We start from the raw sequence: 12,417 nt of genomic DNA on the forward strand, positions 1-12,417 counted from the left end.
GCCCCCTATGGCGTGGACTGCAACTCCAACCTTCCTCCCTGTATCTCTCTGTTGTTCCCACAACCCCAGCAGCCGTGAGTGACTGATCTGGGCCCTGTTTCCTGCTGGACCCAGATGGATATTCAGAATTCTTCTCAACACATTTAGGTAGTGAATAAAAAAAAGTTTTGCCAAACCAGAAGCCAGAAAGTGATGATTTATTTTAAATATGATTTACACTTTTATGACCATGAAATTTGAAAGCGGGAGGAGAGAGATTTCATATGCTTGCCCAGACAACTGTCTCTTGGTCTGAAGCTGCTGCAAAACAAATGTAACATGGCTGTTTCCTTATAACGAGAGAGCGGTAGACTTCGAAGGGAACAATGGAGTTCGTTTCACGTGGCCATTTTCTTTCCATCTGAAAATAACTATGAATAGAAATGCCTCACATAAAGACAGCCAGTGTGGGACTGTTTCCGTTTCTCACTTTGGTCCCTTCCTGCTTACTGGGTGACTACAGGACCCTGTTTACCTTAGAGAGTCTCACTTATAACTGTTAACCTGGAATATGTACTAACAGCACCTCATACTGTCTGATAATTGACCCAATTGGGACAATAAATTATATATTCTTCCTATCTAAAACCACATCACTCTTTGGCATTTTTTGAAACTGAAATATAATCACATAAATGAGGCATCCTGACTGTGATTCTATGGGAACTGACCAGTAGAAGAGTATGCTAGAAGACCTGAGCAGTAGAAGAGCATGCAGAAAGACCAGTGCCAGACAATCCATGTGCTGTGCAGCATTGCTACATTGTTGTTGCTAATTCATTTTAAATGAGAACTTAAATTAGATTTCTTTTTAAATTAGTGGTTTCTTATCATAGCCAACCTCAGCTCTTCTGAGCTAATTAAAAACCCAAGACATATTCTGGTAAAATACAAATAAGCATGGATCCTATTCATTTCCAGACTTTTCCTCTGGGTTTTTAAACCAGTTGAATTAATCAGTGTTCAGTGTATCTAGAATGTATACTTCATTAAATATTTTCAGAATGAAAGAATAGACAGATTCTACACATCTATCTAGAAGAGGGTATGTCAGATTTCTGAGCCACAAAACATTCATGTTCCACAATGAAACAGTTAGGGGAAAGACAGTTAGGACTCCAGGAGGATGAGATGAGCAACATTTAGTAGCATTTAATTCATAAATATTTCATCAGCTCCTAGCATATGCAATGAACTACGGTGTTTGAAGTCATGGTGGTATAGTTTTGATTGTTTGTTGTTTGAGACAGGTTCTCACTGTCCATATTGATCTCAAACTCCTAAGCCCAAGCAATCCGCCTGCCTCTAGTCACACAGTAGGTACACTCCACCACGCTAAGCTAGTAATGCAGCTTTAAGGCCAAATGTCTAATATTCACTCGTTAAAATAATATGGAAATGCAGGCCTTTGAGTGAGAACTGTGAATGAGTATTTGTCTGAGATCATGCTTTTCCAGGCTTATAGACATTTAGACTTGACTCTAGAGCATTCTTAAGCAGTCTGAGAATTGAAATGAACTTGGAGATCCCCTTAGCAAGAGCAAATTAAAGAGGTTAATAAAGGGCATCATGAGATTTTTCTTGTCAAAAATAGCCAAGTTATGCTGTCCTCAAGAACCATGCTCTTAAGAAATAAGCACTGTTTCCAAAGCGTGCACTGTGTCCTCATCAAGACTGTCACAGTCAGAAGGCCATAGGCATGTTGGACCTGTCTGCCTTTACCCAGGCTTCCCTGGGCATAGCAGCAGAAACAGTTCCCTGTACCATGTCAGGTACATTTGAATGACAGGATGTCTGGGAGACAAGCAGAACATTCTAAACTTGTTGTAGAAACAGCTAAAATATGCTCAAATCCATGATGCCAGACAATGCAATGATTCTACTACCAAATAGATACCTTTTTCTATCTAACTAGATTAATGTCCTGTAGTTTACAAGCCACCTGTTCATAACTCCTTGGGGGACTTTTCTCTCCTTTGTTCACATGAGCTCATAAAACATGGTAGGACATGGGCTTCTCATCAGCCGTAAACAACGTGTTGAATTTTACTTCACAGATATCAAATAAATCAGAGCCTTGGGGATTTAGCGTCAACATGAAACCTTCGCTTCATCTTCAGTCCTTGCCCTGTTCTTCCAACTCTCACAGGGTTCTTGTGCCTCTGAGCTACAAAATCCGATGCTACATAAATATCCCTTTCTTTCTGAGGACTGCCTAAGGTGAATGCAGACTGTAAAAGGGCCTGTGCATTTCCCATTACAAAGATTTCAAAGGACAAAATGGGCAAACAAAGCTTCGCCACGTGTGCAGCAGCCACCTGATGAGGTGGACAAAGACTGCTGCTGGAAATTGTGTGGGGTTTAGAGAAGTATATTATTGAACTTTTAATGTTACAACACAGTACAGAAGTGATCCCCACATTGCTGTAGAAGCCCAGAGATGAGCAAGGAAGTCTGTGTAAAAAGGGAAGGACAGAAGTGTGAAGTTGTCTATGGATTGTCTGTGTCAAGTAAAGATGAGGGGCCACAGGAACCCTGGTAGCTGTAAGCAGCAAGATTGGGGAGTATCCAGGGAATGGGGGCGGGCACAACACATAAAGAACAGAATGAAGCACAAACAAGCAGTCACCCCAACATAAGAAGAATTACAGGAGTGTAAGTGGATCCCAGCCCTGGTTCCCAGACAAGACAATGGCCAATTGCAAAAGAAAAGAGCCACGATGCTTTAATACAGATAATACACCCTGCTAGGGCAAGAACGTTAGTTATCGTACTAAAGACTCACTGAGTCACGTTAATAGAGGACCAGAGGCTACTTAAATCGGCTTTCACTAGCTAGAGATGGGTAGGTCCCTCAACTTTGACAATGACTTTACAAAGCAGGTGCTAAAAATACCATAGGCAGAATTGGTACACCCTGCCTCTCCCTGAAAAGTGTCCACATTCTGGATGCCCACTTTAGAATCTTGAAGTATTGTACTACATACCAGAAGGGACTTAAGAGATATAATTAATGCAACGATCTCCAGTTAAGACCTGTCTACTACAACAGACTTGGCTATCAACTTTTTTCAGCTGGACTCAGATAGGCAGGAAAGGGGGGAAAGCAGAGTAACCAGTGCAAGGAAGATCCGAGACAATTTGAATACACTTAGCGTCAAGATGTGGGGACCCAGCAAAGAAACCAGGGCCTCAGTCCTGTAGCCAGAAGGCACTATATTGAGCCTGAACAAGAAAGGAGGACATTAAAAAAGGAATGCATCTATGTCAGTCCCTTGAGTTTTGCCTTGATTTCAATATTCAGAACTATGAGATTATAATAATATCAGGTTATTTTAAATATCTAAGTCGGTAACAACTTTTGTGGCAGAAATAGGAAACTCATCACCTACTGTCATCTCCATTTTACTGTTTAGGAACAAGGTCCAAAACAAGACCAAGTGGTTTGAGGAGAACCTGAATTCAGGCTCAGGCAGATACTTCATTCACTCATTGTGCCCACTGTCAAAGGCAGCCTTAAACCTTTGGTGTCTGTTCTACGGCAGGAGTTACAGGAAGCACACCTTTCTAAGTTGGTCTCCTGGGAAACACAACACCTGTAACCTTCAGACTGTCTCTTAGCTATCTAGATGTCCAGCCTCCTCTTACAGCTCCAACCTCAATGTTACCCAGGATGATCCATGATGACTCTCTGTACATCTGCCAAATCAGTCAGAGTTACTGCATCTTCATAGAAATCGTAAGCAAATGTAGAACATGGCTCACTGGACAAAAAAGGCATACAAATATATGATACGTGATATTTGCATAGTGAGACTCAACAAGTCTCATTAGGAATGTCTGTTTCCCAGTAACCCTAGAAACGTTGAATCAGGAGTTATCATCATTCTTTTCCATGAAGAGTCGTGTCTCAGACTGGCTAAGTGGCAGCCTGGGTTAACAGGAAAGAGATACAAGCCCACTTCTTCCTTTGAAAAACCACGTGCTATTTAGGAAATATTCCTTTGCACATTTATATTTACAAAATATACAAATTCATCCAATAGGAAAAGCATCTTGTATAGAGAAAAGGTGTTGACCCATATTGTGTGACGCAAGTCCGAGACAACACTCGACCTGTGTGTATTCCCAGGGAAGGCAGCTCGCTCTGTCTACGGCACAATCTTCTTCACTGTGAAATAATCCTAAGCACTTCACAGACTATTGTATGAAGAAAGATGAGAAGGTTATTGGAAATATCACATGCTGAATACATACAGACTTTATTAATACAATCTGGTACTCAACTCAAAATTGGAACAACATACCTGATAGCTTTAAGTTACTGAATGACCTTTATTGTTATATGTGAAGGAAAACAGAGATAGTCCTGGCCAAATAATAATCTAAAAGCTATGGTGATTTGCTTCAGGAACTCCACTTGGGATATGTGATTTTTAATATCCTTTTTTTATTCGCGGCATGCTTTGGATTTGTAAAACTAGAAGAGCAAGCTCATAATTGTGGTTCTACAACCAAGTTTGACATCAAACTTCTCCTTCCATAGCCTCCAAAATCCTCAAGCTCTACGTGGGCGGTTCCTTGAGCATGGCCTGCACTGATTGGAGTGGGAATGACCACATTCTCAAACTTACACTTGAACCGCAGCCTGTGGGATCTCCTCACTCAAACTGCTTGGAGTCCCTCACTGCCCTGCTTACTTAGAACAGATGTGACCATGAAAATGTGTCTTCCGTCTTGATCCCTTTCTCTGTCCACATATGCTTCAACAGGTGGAAAAGGAATGATTTTCTCTAAGGATGTTTTAAGCTCAGGACATTTCCAAGATATCTCTCCTCCTACTAAGAGATCTCTTACGTCTATTTAGTGCCATTTCCTCTAACAAGCAAAAATAGCAATGGTCCAAACTTTCCTTCAGCATTTAGTTAGATTAAGGGACAACTGACTGAAGAGACCCACTGCATAGTGATCAAATACCATATAAGACTCCCTGTTAAAGAAAAGAAACAGAGTGATACAATGTAACTATATGTAATAGATCTAAGCCTGACACCTTATGAGAAAATCAAATTTTGAAACAAGATTCCAATTTTCAAGGTAGCAGGGAACTTTGTATTCAAAATGATTCTGTGATTATTATTCCTGAGATAATAATGACTAGTCCAGTTATCTATTTTGTGAGTTAGTGTTTCTCTATAGCAAAGAGCATGGCATTTACACACATTTGTTAAAATATACATAATGTAAATTTGTTCTTAATGTATATGTAGCCTAAGCCACATGAGAATACTTATGAATGAATACAGAAGTGGCTCTGGAGAAACCAAGTTTGAATCCAACCTTGTTCTTGTGACCGTGGGCACATCCTCCAACTTTTTTCTCCTTTGGGGACCAGATATAATAGAGTCTAAGGAGCAAATATGATGCTCATTTCTACACAGGAAGTAACTGTGATATAAGTTTTCTATTCATAAATTTCAAACTAAAATTTGCACATTTGAGAAGAACGCAAGGGGTATCTCCCCTGGAAAAGATATTTTAAATATGGCTTAGAAATGCAAACAGAGACAGAACAGAATCTCGGTAATTTAGGACTTAATTGGTCTTGCCCAACAATTCACCCCCATGGACTGTTCTGCCATGAACCTCTGCAAAACCTCGACTTTGGCACCTACCCAGACTTAGCTTAGAGGAGCCTGTGGAATGCAATGTGTTTGTGGGGGGCACTGTTGAAGCCAGCCCTGGAGATATATCCCATGCCTGGGTTTCCTCCAGCCTTGAGTCTTTTGTGCTTTTGTAAGCTTTTCAATTACCATTTTGAACACAACATCTTTGAGAGTTACTTTGCTTTGTTAGTTCAGGAGCTCACAAATGGCCCCGACTGTGGGAAATAAAAAGCAAATGAGGAGAAGGAAGTCTTTTACAGAGGAACACTTGTTCTGACTGTAGATTAGGCTCAAGACAAAGAAAGCAGAAAGAGGCAAGCATTTCAAGATCACATCAGCTTTGAGACTTCATGAAGGTCAGGGCAGCTTGCTGGCCAGAAGGCCTTTCACGTCTGTTGATGTAACTGCCACTCTGCAAACAAATATTTTAGCCTCTTGACTAAGTTACTTGAACTTTTTAAAGAACTGGCATTCAAAGAATACAATATGGTTTTGCAAATACATTAAAGATGAAAACAAAACCGAAAACTCTCTTGGCAAACTTCTCGATCTTTCTTGTAAGCGCACACTAAAGGGACAAAGCCTGTCCCTGTTAGTATCTCTCCTAAGTAAAAATTGCCGTGCCACAAATGTGGTGAAATGACTACCGTTCCACTCAGAAGAGCACATCTCAACACACTGAGAACAGGTGTGCAGCATTTGTAAGGGTAGTGTGTCTGGATATATTTATTTGGAAAAATAAAAAAAAAAAAACAATCAATGGCTTTCTAGAATGCAGTCGCACACCAGGCTGTTATGAAATAGAAACGCCATTCGTGACCCTCCTGTCAGTTAGGCGTAAGAGAACAAGCACCGTACCCACTGCCACGTAAGACTGTGTTACAAGACACAGTGCAGCCAGGCGAAATCAAGCACCTTGCGACAGAAGAAAAACTGTAAGACCACCCATAGTTTCATATACACCCTAAAAGGTTCACATAGACAGAAATGCAGATCCGTGTAGAGAAAAACTAAACTAGATCTTGCCCTCACATAATATTCCAGAAAAAAATTCCAAATGCACCAAAGAAGGAAGCGAAAGAAAACACGCAATGCCACCTATAAAAAAAAATTGCACGTATTCTTCCATATCGTGGAGATGCTGAAAATATACCAGAATGATTCACCATCCAGAAGCAATAGAGGAAACACTGGATACATTTCCTTCTGTGAGGCATCCAAAAAGAAGTTTGCACCCAGAATAAAGTCCGTGACAGAATTTAGCACAACCTTGTCATTTATATCACCCAGTTTGCAAAAGTAAAGAAGGAAACCAAACTTTCTAGCCCACGGAAGGATAAGCTGGCATAAGCAGTTTAACAGAAACAAATGAAAGCACCCTGAAGAGTATGAATCACTGTTCAGTCTTGCTCATAATGGGGACATAAAAAAACAAAAACAAAAAAAAAAACACTGAGGTACCACTTCTCACCTAGCAGGATGGAAAAAGCTTCAAGTCTTCCCACAAACTCTGTTGGCAAGGATGGGGAGACAGTCATTCCTACTTATTGTTGTGGGGCTGCATATTGATAAAGCCTTAGAAAAGTGGAACATAAAAATATTTCAGAAACCATTGAAACATTTATCCTTCCATCAATCTGTTCTAATGCTAGGACACAACTGTATGCCAGAGAAATTATTGAGATACATAGGCACATTTATTTTCTTTACATACTCTAAGAACAAATACTAGAACACTCTTAATGAGCCGTAATGGGTGACTGCGCTGGCCATGATTCTCACTGGAGAGCATCTCTTGCTGTATGGCTGTGCATTTATCTTCAGGATGCCAAGCAGGGTTTTCAACACTGCCCGGGGCCGTGAGCAGCTAGCAGCTCTGTCCTGTACCCACTAAATACACTAACATCCCTCCTTTCAGTTGTGAAAACAAAACCATCTGCAGACAGTTGAGGTGACTCGTATGCCAGTTGGGAACAATATACATTTTATGTTCCTTGTGATTTCTAATGTTAATGCAAAGTGAACTAGTGTGGTAGGGAAAATGTATATGGTATTGCTATATTGACAAAACAGATGAGAAGCCATCTGTTTTTAATAAAAAGTTATCTGTGGGAGAGAAGGAGAAAGCAGCGAAGCCAAACTTCCAAGTTATTTAACTTTTTCTTCAACAGTCTAATAAACATATTTTGATCATATCCACTCCCCCCTCTCTTATTCCTTTCCCAGTCTCTCTGCATTCCCCCCCTTCCCAACACTTCCCCTTACCTTCATGCCCTTTTTATGACCCAAGAACCTAACTTTTCTCCAAATACACTTTTGGAATGATTTTAAAATGACTAAATAAATAAATAAAACCCAACAACAGCGACAACAAAAATAAAAAAAAAAAAAAAAAAACCCAGCAAAATTAAATGTTGAAAAATCAAGTGTGTGGCTTAGGCCTGCACCCAAACATAATTGACATATTTTCTTCTTTAACGGCGACTTTAAACTGGGCATACTCTTTAGGCACCCTAGGAAATCTGCCTGCCCCAATGCTGCCCTCTGTGAACACACAGAGAATGCACAATAAAGTCCCAGGGCTTCCTTTGTTCAATGAGGCACTGCTTTAAAGTAACTCCTGGGCACTCCCTATTGATTCGGCTAACGGATCATTATCTGTCCTTTAAAACAAGTTCTAAGCCATGGGAATAAGTGGAAGCAGATTACCTTTCATGTAAACCCAGGTCTGGAGGAGAATTATGGTGACGGATGTTAGTCATCTAATGCAACTTTGAGTTCCTTGTTGGAGATTCATCTCAAGAACAAGAGAACTGAAAACAATATCGACTTGTTTTGAGTAACTGTAATAGAGACGTAGGCTTTATTATTCCGAGTCCTTTGGATTCATATTTCAAACCAAACAATGACTAATTGTGATCTTGTCGCTGAACATAAAAAAAAATGTCAGCACCAAGGAAGGGAAAACAAATGCGGGAAACGATGACACCAAGTGAAATCACTAAAATGGGAAACATACTGGCGAACTCATGAATTTTTAAAATTCTCTCCTAATTTTGTCAAGTGGATGGAAGCACAATCTAAGTCAATCCACTAACAAGAATGTCCAGTGCTAGATTGTAATCTCCAAAGGTCATTTCTAACAAAAGAAAGAAAAGGAGACACCAAAAAGTTTTGGAGCAATGGGTAATTCGAGAATAGAATAGAAAATGTTCACGATAATCGTAAAAACAATACCAGTTGCATTTATCAGAAAGCAATCGAGCTGGCTAGGAATGCAGTTCAACGGCAAATTACTTACCTAGCACAGCAAAGTCCTAGGCTCAGTTCCTCACGCATCAAAACTGATCGATTAGTCAATCAAAGAAGGGAGGGAGGGAAAAAAAGAAGAGAGGAGGAAAATTAAAAGAATACCAGCATTGTGTCAGAAAAACTCAAGAGCCAACCTAAAGACAATCCTACTGGCCACGGAAGGACTATGCACATTGCAGTAAATATGAATACTGCAATGCATGGAACAGCCAAATATGATCAAACTAGGCAAGGCACCCAAGCACAAATTTTCCCTCTGATCATGCGAGAAACCCTACTATTATTATTGTGCCGAATGTCAGTGTGGGTCTCAGCCACAAATGACACAGTCCCCACCCTGGTCAGTGTTCAGAAGAGGAGGCTGAAAGATGGATAGAGACAGAGGGCTGTGAGGACCAGAGTGAGGCGGTATCTTCTGGGCATGACAGGGGTGTTGGCACCCATGATACCTAGCAGCTGTTGTCACCTCCACAAGACCTGGACAAGATCAAGCCAGTCAACATTCCAGCATGGAAAGGAGAGATGGGCGTGAGATCACACCTTAACCGAAGACCTGTAACAGTTAATGACTTCTTGGGGAGGGAGAGTCGGTTTATTTAGGGTGTGGTCACTGTTAGCCAACCACACACCAGTGGATGACCCACGAATTGACCTCGGCGAGTGCTTTGTTAAGAGGGGTAGAAAGCATGACGTTCTAGAGTGAGGCGGTAGGAAGTGGACCTGGGAAGCTTTCGGGATTGGAGGTGAATGTGATCAAAATACCTTAAATTAAATTCTCAGGGAGATAACAAAAACATTAAAGAAAAAGAATGCGTGTCCGTTAGTTTTATATAAACTTGCTGAAAGTGAGTCATTTGGGAAAAGAGACTGACCTAAAGGCAAGCCTATCTGGCATTTTCTTGATTAATTACTGGTGTGTGAGGGCCCAGCCACTGTGGGTGATGTTTCTTCAGGGCACATTATCCTGAGTTGTACAAGGAATCAGGTTGAGTAAGTGCCCCTCCATAACCAGTGCCTCCGGGATCTTGCCTAGAGTTCCTCCCCTGGCTTCCTCTGGTGATGGTTTGTGATATACAAATGTAAGATGAGTTGCCTTTGGTCATGATCACACTACTTAAGTAGTACAGACATGCAAAACCAGAACTTGATATAGCATAATTACACTTAAAAATATTCATCTTTGCCCACCCTCAGAGGAAGTAAGTAGAATCCATGACTGCCCTGTCTTTCCTCTACATGATGAGCAAATAGTAATCACAGATCTGAGAAGTTTATTTTACAGACTTTTCCCAGCCAACAGTTGAGAGAAGGACCATAGAATCAGAACACTAATCATTTTATAAATAGACCAGTCTTTAATGGTCACCAATAACTGCTAATATCATAGTATAAGAGACAAAACCAGATAGCGTACATCTTCAGAAGTACACGCGTCACTCAAGAAGGATGTTTGTAAAAGTAAGTAAAATTGAAAAGGAACTTGAACCTGAATCACACCATGCCTCCTAGACAATGCTACCTTTTTATAACAAATATGAGGGCTGATCGTGTAGATAAAAGCCACGGGGATGCTGCCAGCAAAATTCAGACTGGTAACTAAATAAAAAAAAATCCCAGTCTCTTCCACAGTAATAATCAGGAGAAAATCAGGAGGATTTACAAAGAGGTAGAGGGAAATTCTGTGAAAGTACATGTTAAGCACAATGCTTGAGCCTTTACATCATGATTAAAAGACTTTCCTGTATGCATTAATGCAGTATATTTAACAGTGGAGAAATATTAGCATAGATTGTACACTTAACATTAAAGAATTACTGGGGCTTTTGTTTTTTTCTTTTGTTTTGTTTGGGATTGGGACAATAACGCTGTGGTAGGTATTTGCACATGCGACTTCATTTATTCTAAGAGTCCCTAGCTCTTAGAAATACATACTGAAATGATGTGATTTGCTTCACAACAATCCCGATGGTGGTGGGGACGACCAGAAAGACAGTGGAAGCCAGACTAGCCAAGATATGATCGCTGTCAAAGCTGAGTGATGAAAGTAACACCCCTACACCTGCCCAGAAGATTCCGTAACAAGGGACCTCATGAAGAAACGATGGTAGCTTTGTGTTGGAGCTATCTGAGCAAGCTTTTAGCTAGTGTTCTCTCAACGAACAAGCACAGGGTGAGGCTCAGAATGGCAAGAAACTCTGACTGATCCAACTCACCTCTATTCCCCCCTGCCTTCACCCTGCCTAGTCTTGATTTCCTTCCCCGCTCTGTATTAATTGCTGTTTTCATTGTTGTAAAAGAAATACCTGGAAACGACTTAAAGGTTTATTTTTCCTTTTATGTTGTGGGGATACATTCCACCACGACAGAAAAAGCATGGCAGCGGGAGTTTGAGGTCACTAGTTAGCTCGCTTCTTTTTCTTTTCTTTAGCATTCAATGCGGCCCCCTTGCTCATGGAATGCTGCCATTCAGGATGGCTCTCCCATCCTCTGTTAAACCTCTAGAAGCCCCCTCAAAGCCCAATCTGGAAGTATGTCTTCTAGGAGATTCCTGATCAAGTTGGGCCCCGTAAGAAATGGTAGACTTTAGGCAACAGAAGCCTGCAATGAAAGCCACCTTGTAATCATTCCCATTGTCCCTCATATCAGCCTGTGGAACTGTCTCCTCTCATGGCTACCCCAGCTGACCCATCATTAATGAGATTATAGATCCAATCGTATCTGTTGTTGCCGCTATTGTGAGTGATGGTTTACCGCCAGCTACTTACTGGCAGGATGTTTCTATAGGACACTTTGTTGTATGTTGAGATTGCGGCTAGAAGCTAGAATACAAGGATACAAAGAGAGGAAATCAAACAGTGCCCTCTTTCATTGGCAGTGAGTGGGTTGGGGATCCTTATCACTCTTGTTTTCTTTTGACTGCAGGTATTTATCAAGGTGCTGGATAATAATGATAATGGCCCCGAATTCTCCCAGCCACATTACGATGTGACGATTTCTGAGGATGTGCTTCCGGACACAGAAATACTGCAGATTGAGGCCACAGACAGAGATGAGAAGCATAAGCTGAGCTACACCATCCACAGTAGCATCGACGCCATCAGCATGAGGAAGTTCCGGATGGACCCAAGCACAGGCGTGCTCTACACTGCCGAAAGGCTGGACCACGAGGCCCAGGACAAGCACATCCTCAACATAATGGTAGGGACGCATGCCCAATTTTGCTCTCCTGACAGAACCATTAACCAGCCAAGGCACATAGCTAAGTCTTCAGAAAACCAGGGCCCTTAAATTCTGTAAATCTAGCCTGTGCACTGTCAGGGTACATTCAGTTTTACCTCTGTTATTTCAATGAAGAAGTTACTCTTCTTAGAAAGCAACTCCATAGTTTTTGTCAAACTGA

At 41.1% G+C, this 12,417-nt stretch overlaps 1 protein-coding gene across 1 annotated transcript in view; it reads left to right on the top strand.

Annotated features, from left to right (window-relative positions):
- Positions 1–12,417, top strand: part of Fat3 (FAT atypical cadherin 3) — a 553,599-nt gene that overhangs the window by 453,149 nt on the left and 88,033 nt on the right. Inside the window, exon 8 of the mRNA XM_051198808.1 lies at positions 11,940–12,215. Coding sequence (XP_051054765.1) covers positions 11,940–12,215 — 276 coding nt within the window. The remainder of the gene's footprint in view (positions 1–11,939; positions 12,216–12,417) is intronic.

The sequence above is a fragment of the Phodopus roborovskii genome, unplaced genomic scaffold (assembly GCF_943737965.1).
Source record: "Phodopus roborovskii unplaced genomic scaffold, PHOROB, whole genome shotgun sequence".
In the NCBI taxonomy this organism is placed as follows: domain Eukaryota; kingdom Metazoa; phylum Chordata; class Mammalia; order Rodentia; family Cricetidae; genus Phodopus; species Phodopus roborovskii.